Source organism: Arvicola amphibius, chromosome 14 (genome assembly GCF_903992535.2).
Source record: "Arvicola amphibius chromosome 14, mArvAmp1.2, whole genome shotgun sequence".
In the NCBI taxonomy this organism is placed as follows: domain Eukaryota; kingdom Metazoa; phylum Chordata; class Mammalia; order Rodentia; family Cricetidae; genus Arvicola; species Arvicola amphibius.
The window spans coordinates 7,118,487-7,139,187 of NC_052060.1; the positions used below are offsets into that span (position 1 = coordinate 7,118,487).

The 20,701-nt window shown below is 47.0% G+C and overlaps 1 protein-coding gene across 2 annotated transcripts; it reads left to right on the forward strand.

Annotated features, from left to right (window-relative positions):
• The first annotated feature begins 4,235 nt into the window (after positions 1-4,235).
• Anp32e (acidic nuclear phosphoprotein 32 family member E) lies at positions 4,236-20,049 on the forward strand. Of its 2 annotated transcripts, XM_038311743.2 has the most exons (7): positions 4,239-4,592; positions 8,447-8,596; positions 9,514-9,636; positions 10,716-10,881; positions 11,825-11,991; positions 18,275-18,329; positions 19,679-20,049. In XM_038311743.2, exons 1-7 carry the CDS (start codon positions 4,539-4,541, stop codon positions 19,747-19,749), a joined length of 786 nt encoding a protein of 261 aa, XP_038167671.1. In that variant the 5' UTR covers positions 4,239-4,538; the 3' UTR covers positions 19,750-20,049. The 2 variants fall into 2 exon arrangements, with proteins under 2 accessions (XP_038167672.1, XP_038167671.1); XM_038311744.1 differs by lacking the exons at positions 10,716-10,881; positions 18,275-18,329; positions 19,679-20,049 and having other exon boundaries at positions 4,236-4,592; positions 11,825-11,974.
• Positions 20,050-20,701: the final 652 nt, after the last annotated feature.

Here is a 20,701-nt window from a genome sequence, read left to right on the forward strand (position 1 = left end):
ACTCTTGCCCCGAGTGAGGTTCGTCCTGGCTTTCTTTACTGACGGACTGCAGTGCAGAAGTCTAAACCAAGAGACCACCCCCCACCCCAACTTGCTTTTCACGGTGTTTTGTTGCAGCAGTAGAAACCCTGACTAAGACAGCAGCTTTGGCAGACCCTGTAAAGTGTACGTTTGAGGACAGAGTTCAGTGGTAGAGTTGCTTGTCATGTGAGAGGCTAAGGAAGAAAATAAGGTAATAACATGGACCTACTGATGTTTGGCGCTATGGATTGAATTCCAGGGCACCCTAAGTCCATGCTCTCCCACCTAACTGCACCCCCAGCCCCAGGCTGATATCTCACCCCTCCTTTGTGTTTTCCTAAGGCATTTTCAGTTTTTACCCCTGACCAACAACAGAATACTCTCACGCATATATATTTATGCACGTGTCCCGTTGTTGCTCAGAAGTGGACTCTCAAGTGGGCAGTGCGGTTTTTCCTTTAACGTTGTACTGTGAAAAAAGTCCCGTCAGGCTTACGGAGGTATACTTTATATGCGGTAAAATCACTCTTTTTCTTGTACACGTCCATGAGTTTTGACAAGTCCATTGGGTAACTACCCCATAATCAAGACAGAGAAGACAGAGAACAGGCTCACCACCACCGCCCCCCGCAATAAGGCCCCTGTGTCCTTTGTAGCTAACTCCTCTTCCCACACTCATCCTTTGGTAACGACTGCTTTCTGACCCGATAATTTTGGCTTTCTCAGCACATCTTATGGATCAAATTATACATCCTTTGGATGTGGCTTCTTAAACTTAGTGTTTATTCGTGTTGCTGGGTACCGGGAATTTGCTCTACTTTATCACTGAATGACTATCAGGTTTGTCATCCCCACCCGCTATGTATGAGAGCTTTCCTGGCTCATTCTTCTTTAGTGCATATGGTGTGTGTTTGCTATGATGCAAGCATGCACGTGCACACGTGTGTGGAGGCCAGCAGCCACCCTTAAATGTCATTCCTCAAGGCCTTGCTTTAAATAAAGTATTTAATACTTAAATCTTAAACTAATCTCAGAGAGATATGGATGCAGCTGTTAGCTGGCTTTCTCCCTTTTATTCAGTCAGGAATCCCAGTACATGTGATGATACCACTCAAGTCGGGGCAGTGGGGGCACACTTTAACCCCAGCACTCGTGAGGCAGAGGCAGGCAGATCTCTGTGAGTTCAAGGCCAGCCTGGTCTACAGAAAAGAAAAAAAAAAAAAAAAAGACACTATGTATGACCAAGGCAACTTATAGAAGAAAGCGTCTAACCCGGGCTTGCTTACAGTCTCAGAGGGTGAGTCTAAGAGCATCAGGGCAGAGTGTTGGCATCGGGCGGGCAGGCAGGCACCCGTCTGGAACAGCTGGGAGTTTACATCCTGATCTGAAGGTCAGTTTATCTGAAGATGAGCTTAGGTTTTAAACGGTAAAGACATGTGGACTTCAACTTTCTTTTTTAACATTTATTATTTATGTGTGCGCGCGTGTGTGTGGATATGCATGTACCATAGCATGAATGTGGGAGTCAGAGAACAACTTTCGGGCGTCAGTTCTTTCCTCCCACCGTGGGGTTTCCAGGGATGGCGACTCAGGTTGATAGGCTTGGCTGCAAGTGTCTTTACCCCGAGGCATCTACAGGCCCAGGAGTTTAATAATCTCCCAGGGCTCCTTCTTGCCAGCAGTTTGAAGGCATTGTCTGAACCAGTCCACCCTTTCTCCTCCTCCCTCTCCCCCTCTCCTCCTCCTTCTTGAGGCAGGGTCTATGCAGCCCTGGCTGGCCTGGAACTGTGTAGGCCAGGCCGACCTCAAGGTCACAGAGCTCCACCTGCCTCTGCTTTCTCTTCTGTGTCTTGTGTCTTGTTCAGCTCCCATATACCACTCCTTCTGTGTCCATTCCTGTTTCTTTAGTAGACAACTCTTTCCTCCCCTCTCTCCTCCCTTAATCATATTTTTCTCTCCTTTTTGTTTAAGGCATGTCCTCTTGGGTTGCTACCCTCCCCCATGCTCAGCTATCGTTGGGTGGGATCAGAATTCACGATATAGTCCCAGGTTGGTCCCAAAATGTGTTTTTTTTTTCTTTTCTTTTCTCTTTCTTTCTTTCTTTCTTTCTTTCTTTCTTTCTTTCTTTCTTCCTTCCTTCCTTCCTTCCTTTCTTTCTTTTTTTTTTTTGTGAGATACGGTTTCTCTCTAGCTTTGGCAGCTTTGGCTGACTTGGAGCTCCCTATGTAACCAGACTAGCCTTAAACTCACAAAGCCCTGCCTTCCCCTGCCTCTGGAATGCTGGGAATAAAGGTGTGCACCACCAGGCCGCCACTCTTCCCTTGCTGTGTATTTTGGTTGCTTTCATAGTCGACTTCCTTTAGCATTGCTGGTATTGAAATCTAACTTCGGATGTCCTTAGAGGCGAGGTGACATTTTACTACTTATGCTATTTGTTATTAGAAGTCAGCCTATTTGTCTGTTCCCGTGCCTGGGTGGGGGTAAGGGTGGAGTGGTGAAGAGTCTGCTGGAGACCCAAAGGTCTCTCGGCTGGGAAACTGAAACTGGGAGATGCACGCTATTCACTCACTTGCCCACGTCATCTGGGGTTTAAAGAAATGTGACTGAATATAACCAGAACTAAGAACAAGTTGAGAACTTTAATAAAAAAAAAATAGCCAGGCGGTGGCGGCGCACGCTTTTAAATCCAGCACTCGGGAGGCAGAGGCAGGCAGATCTCTGTGAGTTCCAAGACAGTCAGGGCTACACAGAGAAACCCTATCTGGGATCCCCGTCCCCAAGAAGAAAAAAATAATCTTTTAAAGGGAGAAAGGATGTATTTTAGGTCACAGTTCTAGACACACTAGGCACAGTGCATAATGGCAGGAACTGGAAGGAGCTGATCACACCATCCCAGGCAGGAAGCAGAGAAAAAGTAATCTTAAAAAAAAACAAAACAAAACAAAAAAAAAACCCTTAACCCACTCATTCCCCTCCTCCCTCCCCGGAGACAGGGTTTCTTTTGTAGGCTTGACTGTGTAGATCAGGCTGGCCACCAACTCACTGAGATCTGCCAGCCCAAATCCCTTCCCCCTCCCCCGCTAGAATTAAAGGCGTGTGCCACTGCCAGGCACCCACTAATATTTTACGTTAGGTCTTTAGTTTTTGCTTTGAGCCAGAGGCTGGCCTGGAATTCATGTATACCAGACAGACCTTCCTCTCCCTTCAGAGGTCTGTGGTTAAAGACATGTACTATTATGCTGGATCTTACAGAGACATTAACTAGAATTATTTAAAAATGTATTTGAGTGTTTTGCCTGGATGTTTGTACACGCACATTTGTGCCTGGAGCCTGTGGAGGTCAGAAGAGGCTACTGAATTCCCTGGAACTGTCCTTATGGATGGTTGTGCGCTATCATGAGGGTACGGAACCAGGGCTCTCTGCAAGAGGACATCGTCTCTCCAGCCCCTCACATTAGAAGAACATTTTAAGTACAAGATTTCTGTAGGCAACTTACAAAGGGAACTTGGAAAGGAGAGGTCTTGCTGTGGGGTTTCTGGAAATCGTGTTTTCTTTAGGCCCGTGTTGCTTTTCCTCTAAAGTCTCAACTTTTTGCCAGCGACAAATGACCTCGGTATCAGCTCCTCCAGGACAGTTTTTATTTAAAGGTTTCTGAGGCAACGTGCTAAACTCAACCCATTTCAGAGTCGCTCCGCCTTTTAGAGTGGAAGTTAAAATACCTCCTTTATCACGCTCTGGTTGGAGACGGGGAGGTGTCCCTAGCTCCCACCGTAGCGGCACAGCCAAGCTTGGGCTTTGGGACCACGACAAGCTCTGGAGTGCGGTGTGTTGAGCGACCCCCTTAAACCTGGGGGCGCCGGCGACGCCTTTTCCCTTCCCTTAACCCTGAAGCCAGAAACTCCCCCAAACAAACCCAAACCCAACAGATACCCAAACCGTCCCACCGCCGAGGGAAAGCGCGCCAATCACACAAAGAAAAGGAGGGGGGCGACTGGGATTCAAAATCATTTCTCCGGGACGTACATCCTCCCGGGCCTATCGGAATTAACTGCGCGCTTGCTCAGAGCCAATAGGCGAGGAGTTTCTGGTCCAGGGCCCCCCCAAAGACAGACGGGCAGTCCTCTAGCCCAATGGGACAGCGCAACGCTGAAGCCTCGGCCAATGCCGTCGGGAGGTGGGCGGAGTGTAGGCCAGGGGGTTGGCGGTGCCGTGTCATGGAGGCTCAGTCTCGCAGCAGCCATTGAAGGGGAAGGAACTGCGGGCGCGCGCGTGTCTCTGTGTGTGAATGTGTGTGCGTGCCCGTGTGTGCGCGCGCGGGTGTGTGGACTAGAAGGTGGGGGCAGCCGAGTTCGTCCCAAGTCGTCGGACTCCATTTGCTATTCTTTTCTTTCTCCCCCACACCCGGGTGGTAGTGGGCGTCCGTCTTTGCGTCTCTTTTCATTCATCTCCAAACCTTTAGAGGTTTTTTTAGGGTTGGGGGCAGTGGGGAGGGCGCGCGAGGGGAAAGGAGGAGGACATGGAGATGAAGAAGAAGATTAACCTGGAGTTGAAGAACAGAGCCCCGGAGGAGGTGAGATGACTCAGCCCCCACCTCCCCCTCCCGCCCTGTGTCGTGAGGGGTGGGCTTCGGGGGTCCGGGTGGCTGCGCGGGGCGGGCTGGGAAACGCGCCCCCACTCGAGGTGGGGGCGGGGTGTTTATTTTAAGTTTTAAATCACCAGGCTCTTGTGCTTAAAATGGCGAAGGGCTTAAGTTTCTAGGGGCATTTTCGTGAGCGCGCGGGGGCTCAGCCCCTCGGCGTCCCTGCAGTCTGGCGGCTCCGGCCTCGCGGGGGCGGGCGGCGTGGGCGCGACCCTCGGGCCTTCGCCACCTGCGAAGTTGGTGGAACTTTCCCGCGGTGCCGCCACTCGGCCGGCCGCGGCCCCGGGCGTGGGTCTCGGACCGATCTGCACCCTGCTCTCCCTCCGGCGGTGCCCACTCGCGGGCGGCGGGATCCCGGGACCCGACGGCGCCGGCCGCGATCCTCGTGGCGCGCGGACCTCTACGCAATCCCGTGGCTCGTGCGAGCCGCGCAGGGCTCCGTGCGGCCGTCGGGAGGGGGCCCCGAGTGGGGGCCCCGGGTGGCGTCGCCGCCGAGCCCCCGGCCGTCGGATTCCCTTGCGCTTCCTTCCCGCCAGGTTCATGGGCCTGGAGCTTGGGCCGCGGCGGGCGGGGACGGCGCCCGGGGCTCGCTGGTGAAGTCGAGGGACAAGGGATCCGCGTTACGGTGGTCCCATGACGCCCGAGCAAAGGCGCCGGTCTGCCCGGCCTTCACGGTTATCTGGCCGAGCCACCCGTGCCTAAGCCCTGTTCTTTTTCGGTGGCTGGTTTGCGGGTTGCTCTGACTTTAACCGAGAGCGAGGTGGAGGAAACATTGTTGCTGTAAGGGTTATCTCTGGGCGAATAGAAGTTTTTTACAGCTTATTAGAAGATTCTAGAATAACTCAAAGTTGAAATGCTGTCATCAGCGGGACGTGGTGATTAATATCTATAATTATGTATATCTGTAATTCTGATATCTGCAATTCCCAGCCCTTGGAGGCCCAGGTACGAGGATGGCTGCAGGTGGGACTCTGTCAGACAAGGCAAAGCAAGCAGTTTCTCAGAAGCTTTAGGGTACAAAAATGGGCCTTTCCCCCACTCTTTCACCTCCCAATTGGGAGGATTGCTGCACGATGCTGTGGTGTAGTAATGGGATTATATAGATAGTTTATTTTCATTTACGTTTTTGGCTTTTTAAGACAGGGCTTCTCCATGTAGCTCTGGCTGTCCTGAAACTTGTTCTGTAGACTAGGCTGGCCTCTAACTCAGAAATACTGCCTCTGCCTCTGCCTCCTAAGTGCTAACCACTGCCCACTACACTGACAGTTTATAAAGTGGCCTGTTTGTTTACTTTCTCCTTGGGAAAACTTGTAAACTGGGTTGTATTGTTTTAGAATCCAAACTAGCAGATAGGAGCCTCAAGGCAGTGAAGCGGCTTATTCTGGTGAAAGAACTGGGGTTTGAGCCAGATCTACAAGCCATCTTGCTAAACTCTTAATCCCGGCATGTAATCCTGGCACTTGGGAGGCAGAGGCAGATGGGTCTCTTGAGTTTGAGGCTTTACTGGATCTACAAAGCAAGTTCCTGGCCAGCCAGGACTAAATACTGAGACACTGTCTCAAAACAGATGAACTGGGTGGGGCTGTGCAGGTCCTTGGTTCCAGCATTCACCACTAATCCCAGAGCTCAGACGCACTGGCAGGCAGATCTCTGAGTTCAAGGCCAGCCTGGTCTACAGAATTCCTGGACAGCCAGGGCTACACACACACACACACACACACGACTTAAGAGTTGGGACACCCCACCATACATTAATGGCGTGACCTTATTAATGCAAGTCGTTTTTTGGTTTTTCGAGACAGGGTTTCCCTGTAGTTTCTAGAGCCTGTCCTGGAACTAGCTCTTGTAGACCAGGCTTGCCTCGAACTCAAGAGATCCGCCTGCCTCTGCCTCCCGTGAAAGTCGTTTTTTATGTACCTTTGCTTCATGGCCTTGAAACTAAAATAAGACAGACAGACAGACAGAGGAGGGGGGGGTAGGTCAAAGTTCCATTCCTGATTTAAGTAAACACTTACTGGTGACAGAGAATGGGATCTGGGATTAGATCTAGTCGGGTGCATCATTGGTTTGGGTACTGTATCTCAGATCTGGGGCTGGAGTGACGGGCACTTGTTCTTACACGCACTCACATGGTGGCTCACAACTGTCTGGGAGTCAGATTCCCCCCTCTTCTGCCTTCGGAAGGCACCGGATACACATGTGGTACACATGCCCAGGAAAAACACCTGTATACATCAGATGGAAATAAATAAATGAGCTAGCCACTCTTCCTACAACTCAGGTCTAACGAGAAATCCAGTTCTGGGCTGGAGAGATGGCGTAGGGATTAAGAGCACTGGCTGGTATTTGGGGGACCAGGTTTGAATTCCCAGAACCCACATGGCAGCTGTCCCAGGGATCCAGGGGCTGTTTTCTGGCTTCTGTGGGTACTGCATGCCTAGGGTGTACAGATAGATATTTATGCAGGCGAAAACAACATGTAGGGGTTGGAGAGATGGCTCAGTGGTTAAGAGCACTGCCTGCTCTTCCAAAGGTCCTGAGTTCAATTCCCGGCAACCACATGGTGGCTCACAACCATCTGTAATGAGGTCTAGCCTGCAGACATACACACAGACAGAATATTGTATACATAATAAATAAATAAATATTTTAAAAAAACATGTACATAAAACAACAAACTAAACATGGAAACCCAGTCCCCCTCCCAGGAATGGGAAAGTCCATAGAACTGCTTGAGCATCAAAGGGAGAAAGGATATTTTGTCAAGAATATTGTTTTGTGTGATATCGTTTGTCTTCAGTGAACACCCCAAAGGTTGGAATTCCACTGGCATCTGTGGCCAAAGATACAGAGGCTTAACCTGAAAGTGTTAGACACTTCCTGCCGTAGCCAGGAGTCTGTCCCTGTGGAGGTGCGGTCAGAGTGGTGAGGCTCTTGCTAACACGCGTTTTATCAGGCCCTTTGTCAGTTGGTTTTCTGCCCCAGTGATTCGAGGCGGGTGCTGCACTTGTTAGCCCAGGTTCAGCTGTGAATTACTGCCTTAGTTAAGTCCTACATTTGTTATATATACAGCATGTCTGCCTGCACACCAGAAGAGGGCATCAGATCTCACTACAGATGGTTGTGAGCCACCATGTGGTTGCTGGGAATTGAACTCAGGACCTCCAGAAAAGCAGTCAATGCTCTTAATCTCTGAGCCATCTCTCCAGCCCCATGAATCTTACAAGACTTATTCGTACATGCTAATTACATAGTGCTTCCTACTTTTCATATATGTGCATGTAGTGTGCTCTAATCATGGTTACTCTTTACCCTCCCTTGTCCCTCCACCCCCATCCCCTTCTTTCCAGAGCTAATCTCTAATGCCCTCAAGTCTTTTTTTTTTTTTTAAAAGCAACTCGATGAGTTGCATTCGGGTTGCTTACAGGACCATGGGTGAGGAGAAGATGATGTGTAAGGGATTGATGGCTGTGTTGAGCCTGATGCTGTGTTCCCAGGCTGGTTACAGACACCATGGCTCAAGTGGCCCTTCCCCCTTCTCTCCTAAGTAGCTGAGACTCTGGCCTCAGGCAGTGCACCCAGTGTAGGGGCTGGTGTGTCGGTTTGGTGGCGTTTTGTTTTAGACAGGGTCTTTCTCTGTTTTGTAGCTTTGGTTGTTACGGAATGTTTGGTTGTCACAGAGATCTGCCTGACTTGGACTAAGATTTGAATATTCATGTGTTTCGAGTGTGCAGACACAGGTCTGTTGCTGTGCACACTAACTGTTACTCTGTTTTCTCTAACAGGTGACAGAGTTAGTCCTCGATAATTGCTTGTGTGTCAATGGGGAGATCGAAGGCCTCAATGACACCTTTAAAGAACTGGAGTTTCTTAGTATGGCCAACGTGGAACTGAGTTCCTTGGCCCGGCTTCCCAGCTTGAATAAACTTCGAAAGGTGAGTTGGGAGTAGTTCGAGGACACCATGGTTTTTATGCTGGGCCGTTTATCAAGGTCTCGCTCAAGCGAAAGGACTATTTCACCTGCAATAAGAAGTCTTTACGTTTCTAGGGATAAGAAAAGGGAAGGAGCCTGGAGAGATGGCTCGGTGGTCAAGAGAACTGGCTGCTCTTCCAGAGGACCCGGGTTCAGTTCCCAGCACCCAGGTCCCAGCCACAGCTCTCTGTGACTCCAGTTCCAAGGCACCCAGCACCGTCACACAGGCACATGCAGGCAAAATGCCAGTGCACATAAAATAAAAATAAATAAAGAAGAAAACAAAAGAGCTGGGCAGTGGTGACACGCGCCTTTTAGCCCAGCTCTCAGGAGGCAGAGGTGGGCAGATATATGAGTTCAAGGCTAACCCCGTCTACAGAGTGAATTCCAGGACAATCAGGGATGTACAGAGAGACCGCCTCTAAAAACCAAAAGAGAAGAAAGAAAAGGACTGTAAGAATTAGTTTCAGTATTGCTTTGAAATTTAAGTTAGAATTTTTTTTCCTCCCCAACACAAGGTTTCTCTGTGTAACTTTGGAACTTGCTCTGTAGACGAGGCTGGCCTTGAACTCACAGAGATCCGAGCAGCCTCTGCCTCCAAAGTGTTGGGATTAAAGGCATGTGTCACCACCGCCCAGCCAAATCAGAATTATTTTATGGCACAAAATTGGATTTAATACTCCTGCTGCGGCTTGTGGGAAAATCCGAGTTAACACCCTGGAGCCACAGATAAGCTGCTGCACAGGGTTCTGAGCTCTTTGTGGGTAGACGGGAACTGATGAGGGCAGAGAGAGTGACAAGGGGCTCTTCAAACTGATGTGTGCTTAAAGGTCCTCAGGCTGCATCCTTCTTTGTTTTCTCTCCGTGTGGAATATGTAGTTGGAACTTAGCGACAATATAATATCTGGAGGCTTGGAAGTCCTGGCAGAGAAATGTCCAAATCTTACCTACCTCAATCTGAGCGGAAACAAAATCAAAGATCTCAGTACAGTAGAAGCTCTGGTAAGTGAAATAATTGTCTCTGGACTTGATTTTGGGATTAATTTTAGATTGATTTATCTAAGGTTTGTTCATACTCTATTTTATTGATCTCTGTTTAGGTCTGGAGTTTTCTGAGATACTTCTTATGATTCAGATAGTTGTTATTCTTTTCTTTTTTTTTCTTGGTTTTTTGAGAGGGTTTCCCTGTGTAACAGCCCTAGCTGTCCTGGAACTAGCTCTTGTAGACCAGGCTGACCTCGAACTCACAGTGATCCACCTGCCTCCCGAATTAAGATGGCACTCAGCACTGAGGCACAGGAAGGGTTGACCCCAAGTGGTAGCCTGGGCTGCAGGTGCAGAGTTAAACTCATTCTTAAAAACAAAGGCCTCAAGCTAGGCTATGGTGGCACTAGCCTTTAATCCTAGTACTTGGGAGGCAGAGGCAGACTGACCTCTCTGAGTTCAAGGCCAGCCTGGTCTACAGGACGAGTTCCAGGACAGGTTCTAAAGCTACACAGAGAAACCCTGTCTCGAGAGCCACCCCACTATTAGGTTTTTCAGAGTGTTGGGCTTGATGTGGTGGTGCCTGCCCGGAATCCCAGTCTTGAGGCTAAATAGATTGAGAGCGCAGGACCAGCTTAGGCTGCAGAGTGAGACCTGTCTTTAACAAAATAAAATGGTGTGAGGTTAAACTATTGGAAACAAGTGTGGGTGCTGGTTAAGGTGACCGTCACATGGTTGTGCCTCCTGTTCTTTGGAGAGGCGCGGTCTTCGTGGACCCAGTTGGCCTTCAGCTCTGACCTCCTCTACGGCCGGGTTCTGGGTGTGTACCACCACACTGGCTGCCGCTGCCTCTCTCTGCACAGATTCTGTCAGCAAAAATGCCTTATAGACACTGAAGAAACCAAGCTGTAAGAAAAGACTGGAGGCGCAGTGGTGACAGACTCCGAGAGCTGGCTGTGCGTGGCAGAGTGGCCCTTCCAGAGCATTAAAAATGCACAAAACATTCTTTAACTTCGTGTGTTTTTCAGATCTTTCATTAAAATTGAAGAACATAGTGTTTAAAATTTTGATTGTAACCTTTAACTTTACTTTTTCAGCAAAATCTTAAGAATTTGAAAAGTCTTGACTTGTTTAACTGTGAGATCACAAACCTGGAGGACTACCGAGAAAGCATTTTCGAGCTGCTGCAGCAGATCACCTACTTGGATGGATTTGACCAGGAGGACAACGAGGCCCCCGACTCGGAAGAGGAGGACGAGGAGGGTAATAGTTTTTTCTTTTGAGACCTAACTCCGGCTGTTCTGGAACTCACTGTGTTGATCAGTTTGGCCTCAAACTCAGAGATCCACCTGCATCTACCTCTTAGTGCTGGGATTAAAGGTGTGCACCACCTTGCTTGGCAACAAGCAAGCTTTGAAGTGGCTACAAAGTAAAACCAGCTTCAGTGCCATATAATGTATGAAAATCTATTCAGTAATTACCTGGGTTAAGGAAGATGCTTGTCCTTTGTGGTGCTGGGGGTGGAGTCACATGACAGGTACATGCTGGACCGTGTCCCCGGTCCTAGAATGTTGGGGCTTTGGGGCGGCTGACCACTCCCTTATATGAGGGGCGTGGCCTCCCCAGGGGCGGAGGATACCTTTAAAAGAACCGTGTTTGGGGTAGGCCGGCCCTTCTTTTTCCTCTTGGTTTGCAGCTCTTCCCTGGAACCTTGGCCCTGTAAATTTATTCCATTTTCTCCCCTTATTAAAACTGATTTATTCTTAAAGGACTATTTTTGGTTATTCCCAAATTCCTCCGACCGCCGCTACACTAGTAAAGGTATTTCTCAGGTGATTAGTAACAGTGCTATGAAACAGAAGGTTTGGGGGTTTTTGTTTGTTTTTTTCCCTGATATTTTTGTTTTGTTTTGTTTTGTTTTCGGACAGGGTTTCTCTGTTGCCCTGGCTGTCCTGGAACTCACTGTATAGTCCAGGCTGGCCTTGAAATCAGAGATCCACTTACCTCTGCCTCCTGAGTACTGGGACTAAAGGCGTGTGCCACCATTGCCTGGCCAGAATTTGTTTCTTTTTGAGTGGGAGCACCTTGAAATCCTCTCCCCATTGGCTGACGGTGTTGAGATACTTGGGCAGGGTGAGGAGGGCCTGCATGCCAGACAGAAGCATTTGACCAGCCATCTGCTTATCTTTTCAAATGTCTCTTAAAGATGGAGATGAAGATGAGGAAGACGAGGAGGAAGATGAAGCTGGTCCACCTGAAGGATATGAAGAGGAGGAGGAAGAGGAGGACGAGGATGAGGATGAAGCAGGTTCAGAAGTGGGAGAGGGAGAAGAGGAGGTGGGCCTCTCATACTTAATGAAAGAAGAAATTCAGGTGATTGGAAACTTGGTGTTTGCACTGATGATGGTTTGGGCACAGGCAGAGTGCTGTAGAGTGAGTCGTGAGTTGGCTCCTAACCTGTGGGTAAGGTCTGTCCATCTCCTCTCGCAGCTTCCTACTGGGTGCTCCATAGCGTATGACAGCCATGGACACTTGTTGGTTTTGTTTTTGCTTTTTAGCTCAAGGACAGTTTCATTAAAAATTCCCAGGGTAGGAAAGCAGTATGTCTCAGCAGCTGCCAGAGAGTAGTGGACAGGAGAAGAAAACCAAACCAAACCACCATGGTGTCAAAACTGGTGCAGAGGTCAGGCACATGTTGGACAAGCAGTCCGTGGCAGAGAAGGGGTCTTCAGAGAAGAGGTCTTCAGAGAAGGAGTATGGAAACCCGAATTATCAGAAAAAGCTTATTTGTTCTGGCCAGCATCCAAAGAGAGAAAATGGAAAAGGCAAAGTTGCCTTTTCTGACTTGGGCCTCAGGAAGGTGTAGACGTGGCTGAACCTCACAGTGCTTCTGCAAGGACTCTGTTGCTGGTCGCCTTTTATCTCCCAGGTGTCCCTCAAATTGATTCCGCCCTCGGTGGCGTTGGGGGGTGGAAACATTTGTGAGGGTCCGAGTCTGTACCCTGGTTGACACGTGACAGATATGAGAGACCCGAGATGTCTTCCTGCAGAGCTTGGTACCCCTGCATCTTGCAGCTGCTTTCCTCCTCCTTTTTTATTTTAAAGACCGGGTTTCTGTGTGTATCCCTGGCTGTCCTGGAACTTGCTGTCCATTCATTCTGGATGGGATTGTTTTAGAGGTTCAAAAATGAAGTTTTGGCTTAGCTAGGTGTGGGGTAGCTCATGACCATCACTCTGGGAGGGTGAGGCAGCAGGACTGTAGGAGTTTAATGATATTATAGGCTAACTAGTGTGCCCCAGGGGGATAGCCTAGGCTACAGAGGAACCTTGTCTCAGAACAAACAAGCCCACAAATCCAGAGTTCTTGTTTTTAGGAGCTCAGTGTGGGTGTGCACCAGAGGCCACTGGTGCTCAAAATAAATGAGAAGGAAATGGCGTAGTTGATTATGCATTGTGTTTTTTCCTTTAAAAAGTATTTTTATTATTTATGTATGAGTATTTTGCGTGCATGTATTTGTACCACCTGTGTGAATGGTAACCATAGAGGCCAAAGAGGGCATAGGATCCCTTGGAGCTGGAATTATGGATATTTGTGAACCACGATGTAAGTGCTAGGAGCAGCACCCAGGTCCTCTTCCCAGGTGGTTATTTTTGCCTTTTAAGATGGGGTCTTACTATGGAACTTAGACTGTCTTTGAGCTAATCCTGCCTAAGTTTCGCATGGGCTGGGATTATGGGCTTATACCTGGCACATTACATTACACCTTTATTTATTTATGTTAGTTTGTTTGTTTGTTTTTGAGACAGGGTTTCTCTGAGTTGTCCTGGAACTCAAGGATCCTCCTGCCTCCGCCTTCGCCTCCCGAGTCCTGGCCTGACTACCACTGGGTTTGTGTGGTGCCGGGGATCTGACCAAAGGCTTCTTGCTAGACAAGCATCCTCCCAATCGAGTTACAGTCCCAAGACCCGATCATCTGTTTTTTATTTGAGCCTTGTATTTCTTCCCATTTTGGCTGTTCTTCAGAGAAAAGGGATTAATATGTATAAAGGACTTTGTCCATTAGGAATATTGTGATGTATGTCATACTGTTCCTACGTAAGTCAGGAAACAGTTCCCGCTAACAAGGCAAAGGTCATCACAGCAGTGAGTGACTTTCTGCTAAATGCTGAAACTTTATTGAGATATCAAAGGATGACTTTTAAAATGCCTTAAGACTTCAGGCCGAAAAAACAAAAGCAAAAAACAAACAAAACAGCAACAACAACAAAACATCAGACCAAGTAAATTTTGTTTAAACAAAATTCAGATAGATAGTGCTTTATGTCTGTGCTTTCCTGAAACATCAGTAAGTGACAGACTATGTCTAGTGTTTTTTAAAATTACAAATGACTATTATTTTTGTATCTTTAAGATGTTTAAAATGGGGGCTGGAGAGATGGCTCAGCGGTTAAGAGCATTGCCTGCTCCTCCAAAGGTCCTGAGTTCAATTCCCAGCAACCACATGGTGGCTCACAGCCATCTGTAATGAGGTCTGGTGCCCTCTTCTGGCGTGCAGGCATACATGCAGAGAGAATATTGTATACATAATAAATAAATAAATATTTAAAAAAAAGAAAAAAAAGAAAAAAAAAAGATGTTTAAAATGCTTCCACTCCTTTCCTCTTTCCCTTTTCTGTCCCTATTCTTTACCCTTCCTCTCCCTCCCTTTTCTTTTCTTGCCCCTTCTACCCCTCCCATTTTTGTCTCTTTTTCTCCTGCTCTTCCTTTTCCTCTCCTTTCCCTTTCTGTCCCTCTCCTCCATACTTCCTTCCCCTTTTCATTTCCTTTAGTTTAAGAGAACAGAGTCCCTGGTTTTTCTTAAGGTCCATTTCATGGAATTTCCTGCGCCATCTGTCCCTTTGGTCCTGTCGGAGCCTGGATCCCTGGGAGGTGGTGCTGCGCACTGTTACTCGGGAAATGGACACAGGAGAAGACGTTCAGGCTCATTCTCTGATGTGTTGCAAGGCGTAAACCAGCGTAGGGTGTGGGACCCTGTCTCACTGCCTTTCTGTCTTCATTTTTGTTTGTTTGTTGTTTGACTTTCAAGACAGGGTTTCTCTGTGTAACAGCCCTGACTGTCCTGGAACTCTCCCTGTAGACCAAGCTGGCCTCAAACTCAAGAGTTCCTTCTGCTTCTGCTGGAGTTAAAGGCGTGTGCCACCACCGCCTTGACTATTGATGTGTTTTTTTAAAGATTTTTTTTCTTTTATGTATTATGTACAGTGTTCTGCCTGTATGTATCCCTGCAGGCCAGAAAGAGGGCACCAGATCTCAGTACAGATGGTTGTGAGCCACCATGTGGTTGCTGGGAATTGAACTCAGGACCTCTGGAAGAGCAGCCAGTGCTCTTAACTTTAAGCCATCTCTTCAGTCCCCCCTCCCCTTTTAAGTGTGTGTGTGTTGTATGCATATTTCTGCTTTTGTGAGTGTTCACAGGTGTGTGGGCTATGACATGCATGCAGAGGTCACAAGACAACTTTCGTTATTCATCCTCAGCTTCCATCTGAGACAGTCTCTGTTTACTCCTGTGTTTGCCATGCTTGCTGACCCACACACTTGGGGATCTCTGCCATCTCTCATCTCTCCAGTAGGAAAACCAGGACTGCAGATGGGCACCACTGCCACCAGCTTTCTGTGGTCTGGGAGTCTGGTCTCTGCTCCTGGTCGGTTTTTTGTTTGTTTGTTTTTGAGATAGGGTTTCTCTCTGTATCCCTGTGTGTCCTAGAATTCATTAGGTAGACGGGATTGTCCTTGAACTCACCTCAAGGCCTACCTCTGCTGGGATTAAAGATGTGCCACTATGCCCAGCCTTTCAAGCACTTTTAACTACTAAACATTCACTGCTTAAATTTTTTTTTAAATTTATTTTTTTATTTATTATGTATACAATATTCTTTGTGTGTATGCCTGAAGGCCAGAAGAGGACACCAGACCTCATTACAGATGGTTGTGAGCCACCGTGTGGTTGCTGGGAATTGAACTCAGGACCTTTGGAAGAGCAGGCAATGCTCTTAACCACTGAGCCATCTCTCCAGCCCCCTCACTGCTTAAATTTTGTGCTGAACTTGGAACTTAGCAAGACTGGCTGGCCAGCAGGCCCCAGGATCTGACTGCTTATGCTTCCCCTGTGCCACGAGTGTAGGCATTCACCATTATGTCACCTTTTATGTGGCACTTGGCAGTCTGAGCTCAGGTCTTCATAGTGTGCGGTCATCTTCCCAGCCCGTCCCCTCAAATGGGTTTGAGATAGTCTAGCTCTGTAGCCCAGGCTGGTCTTGAACTTACAGTCATCCCACCTACAGAGCTGCATGTATGCACCACCACACATTGCTCTATTGTATATAATAAAATATATATAATATATATACCTGATGAGCAGTAAGCTTGTGTAGTCGTAAAATGGAGAGAGGCTCGGCTGGTTGTTTTTTAGATATTTAGTACCAAACCTGTCTGATGCTTAGATATTTGTAGCATACCTAAGATCACAACAGTAAGTGCAAAAGGCTCTGAGCAGTCAAAATATAAGTAATGAAAGTCTTCCGAGCCTGTTTGTGTCAGAGAGTATTCATTCAGTGTTGAAATTAAATGTTGTGTCTTGCATGTTCATGTCTGATGCTCTGTTCTGAGTCTATGGCAGCATAAAATGAAGAGTAACTGACAGTAGAAGAGAGGGTGTAAAAACTAGAAAAAGAGCCCAGTTGGAGGCCAGAGTTATTTTAAAAAGTAGAGAACGGGCCAGTGATGACTTCACTGGTAAAGGCACTTGCTGTGCAGGCCTGGGGGCCCAAGTTCAATCCCTGGAACCTACGGAGAGGTGGAAGGAGAGGACTGACTCCCAAGTTGTCTGCTCGCTTCCACACGTGTTCCATAGCACGTCCCACACAGCATGCACAACAGTAATATGTACACACAACAATAATACATGTTTTAGAAAGGAGAAAACCATCTTACATATATTAAGAAATCTGAGGAAATTAGCATATGCTAAGGGTTAGAATGTTCATGGTCAAACATAGTCTCTTATTTTAAAAAAAAACTGGGCTGGAGAGATGGCTCAGTGGTTAAGAGCACAGGCTGTTCTTCCAGAGGACCTGAGTTCAATTCCCAGGAACCACGTGGTGGCTCATAACTGTCTGTAATTCCATTTCCAGGGGATCTGACACCTTCACACCAATGCACATAAAATAAAGTTAAATAAAATTTTTTAAAGATCAAAGGGCTGGGCAGATGACTCAGTTGGTAAAGTGGGTACCTTACAAGTATAAGGACCTAAGTTCAATTTCAAGAATCCCTTTAAGAAAAAAAAAAACACATCTAGGTAGTTTGTTTGTTTGAGACAAGGTTTCTCTGTAGCTTTGGTGCCTGTCCTGGAACTAGATCTTGTAGACCAGGCTGGCCTCGAACTCACAGAGATCCACCTGCCTCTACCTCCCAAGTGCTGGGATTAAAGGCGTGCACCACCACCACCTGGCTGAAACAGTGTTTCTAAAACCAAAACAAAACTGCATGGTGGCATGTGATTATCATCCCAGCCTAGGAGAAGTGGAGACAGGTGAATCTCTGGGCCAGTACAGGCCACGTGACAGGTTTAGGTCAATGAGGGGTCCGTATCAGATTGTAACTGTAAGGAACAATACCAGGGCTATCCTCATAATGCCTAAGTGCTACATATGAACCCACACATATGTGATCACGTACATGCAAGCATGAATGCATAACAAAGGATGATTATAATGGTCATGTATATCAGCCATGTCAGGCCGACCTGGAACTTGCTCTGCCTGCCTCTGCCTCAAGGCTTGCACCATTGTGTCTGGTGTTATACCGTGTCTTTATTATACCGTGTCGAGGCTTGCACCATTGTGTCTTTATTGTAGTTTGACTGAAGGTGCAGGCGAGGTCACCTGGCATTTTCTACATTTCGTTGATGCTCAAAATTTCAGAGTTTTGAAACACTTTGGATTTCAGATTTTTGGTTCATTTTGCTTTTATTAATTGGAAAACAGGTCTAGCGAAATACATTTATTTACTTAACGTATGATGGTATTTGGTGTTGGGGTTCATATCATCTGTGTCTCAATCTGTAAAGTAGAGTACCTTATTTTTAAAATAGTCAAGACCTGCTTCTGTTGTGGTGGGCAGATGTGGCTGTTTAACAGTACGCAGGACAGTGAAGTGTGCTTGTAATCCCCATACCTGAGAGGCAGAGCCAGTACTAGAATGTGAACCACATGTCAAGAGTTAGAGGTTAGCCTGGGCTATATCCTGAGACCCTGTCTCAAGCAAACAAGCAGTTTAAATTACACAAAATCCGATGCCTCTCCCACATTGTGCTGTTAGAGTTTGCACGCTCACTAGCACGTGTGCGGTGGTGCACAGCACAACAGAGAATATTTGCGTTGTTGGAGAAAGTTTCCTTAAACAGTGTTAGTCCAAAGCACAGCCCATGTTTTTAAAAATGTAGATGCTTAGTTATGTTCAAAAGCAAAGCTGGCAGAAACTGTCCTTTCCAGAACACAGTGAACTATAATTTCTTTGCTCTTGTTGGGATTTGTTAAACAGTAAATGCCCACGTCATGGTTCATTTCTTCTCACACTGAATATTTGAATTTGAAGGATGAAGAAGATGATGATGATTATGTTGATGAAGGGGAGGAAGAGGAAGAAGAGGGTAAGTTGCACCAGTCTTCAGCAATTCTGAATCTAAAGATAACGCATGGGATGGATTATTGAGGACTGAGTCTTACTGGGGATCGCTCCTGGTCCCTTTGTTTTTTTGTTTATCATAATGAGCCTGAGAAGTAGAGAAGTGTTTGGAAAGAACTTTAATTCCAGTAAAACAAACAAAAAAGCCAGCTGGTTACTTTTTTTTTTTTGGTTTTTCGAGACAGGGTTTCTCTGTGGCTTTTTGGAGCCTGTCCTGGAACTAGCTCTTGTAGACCAGGCTGGCCTCGAACTCACAGAGATCCGCCTGCCTCTGCCTCCCGAGTGCTGGGATTAAAGGTGTGCGCCACCACCGCCCGGCTAGTTTTTTTTTTTTTTTTTTTTTTTTTTTGTTTTTCGAGACAGGGTTTCCCTGTAGTTTCTAGAACCTGTCCTGGAACTAGCTCTTGTAGCCCAGGCTGGCCTCGAACTCAGAGATCCGCCTGCCTCTGCCTCCCGAGTGCTGGGATTAAAGGCGTGCGCCACCACCGCCCGGCTCCAGCTGGTTACTTGTACTTAAAAAACGGAAATGAAAGCCAGGCACAGTGTGTGTCCCGGCACTTGGGAAGCAGAGGCAGGTGGCTCTCAGTCTGAGGACAACCTGGTCTACAGAGCGAGTTCCAGGACAGCCAGGGATACACAGAGAAACCAAATCAAAAACTGTGTTCACTTTATTGCACTCTGGATTCTCATTTTGTAGAGCCTGGTACCTCAGTCCAGAGAGGAATGAGTGACCCCAGATGTCCCTTTAGTTTCTTCTTTACCTAGCCCTTCAGATCGGTGTTACGTAAGAGTCACACTGATGTCAAGCACTTAGAATCTTCACCTGCGTTTGTCCGTGAGGTTTGTCAGGTTCTCTCAAGTTCACTTAGACTCTGAAATTGGACGACATTTTAGAGTGAAACAATTGATAATTTTCTTTTGCCATTTTTTTTTTGTTTTGTTTTTTGTTTTTTGTTTTTTGTTTTTCAAGACAGGGTTTCTCTGAAGCTTTTTTAGAGCCTGTCCTGGAACTAGCTCTTGTAGACCAGGCTGGCCTTGAACTCAGAGATCTGCCGGCCTCTGCCTCCCAAGTGCTGGGATTAAAGGCGTGCGCCACCACCGCCCGGCTCTTTTGCCATTTTTTTTTTTCTTTTTTCTTTTTTTGGTTTTTCGAGACAGGGTTTCTCTGCAGCTTTTTTAGAGCCTGTCCCACTTTATTTATCTATCTATTCATTTATTTATTTATTTTTATTTATTTATTTTTACTGCGATTGAAAGCTTTGTAACTTAACAAAAATTCCTTTGTTGAAATGATCCTTTATACTTCCATTTTAGAAGAAGAAGGTGTGCGGGGAGAGAAACGGAAGCGAGATGCTGACGATGATGGAGAGGAAGACGATGACTAGCCCCTCCAGGATGAGGTTGCTCCGGGGTGCAGTAGAGCAACCATGTCTTTGTTTCTTCGTGTGTGATAGCTGTCCCTAGAGGTGATGTGCAACTTTTATAGGAAAGTGGGGTTTTACTATTTGGCCTTACCATTCCGACTGAGATCTGCTCGTCTGTTAATCATAATGTATGTAGAAAAAATTTTCATTTATCTTCCTGTTGTGAAATTCTCTAGCACTGTGTTTAGATTCTGGATTTTTATAATTCATGCTTAATGTATTAGACATTTTTAGCTCATAATTAAAACATGGTTGCTTTTACACAGGCGTAGTTTGGTGCATTTCATTCATAATGTTTTAAAGTTATTTATAAATTAACAAAATATACTCAGCTGTAATATGAAATGGCAGGTTTCTTGAGTGATAAAGCTGATTGATTTTTTTTTTTTTAAAGAGATGATCCAGAACTCAATAGCTTGAAGGCAGTTTTGGGGGCTGGGTAGTATATGAGAGCTTTCCTGTCACAATTTGGGGAGTAGACACAGAGTGAGAGGCTTCTCTTCAGCACCGTGGCTGTGGATACAGTTAAGGCTGTCAGGGAAACTCGCAGGGAGCCCTGCTGTGCCAGCAGGTTGCTGGTTCAGGTGTGCGCTGTCTCCAGCTGCTGTCTACCCCCCTCCATTGCTTCATTCCTCTCCACATCCAAAAGAAAGCTGGCAAAGTTGTGGACACCCAGGAAAATGTCAGCCATCTGGGTTTCAGACACGTGGCGTGGAAGAGATGGCGTTCGTTGATGCAGTGCCGAGTGCTTGGCGTGTGAGGGACAGGCTGTGCTTACTGTCAGACACGTGAGGCCATGCCAGGCTGAAGCTTTCTCCTTTCTCAGAGGCCAGACCAGTCACCTGCTGATAACTAATAGTGCGTTCAAGTCTAATTACTAAGTTGTTTTCCTAGCTGATTCAGATACCAACGC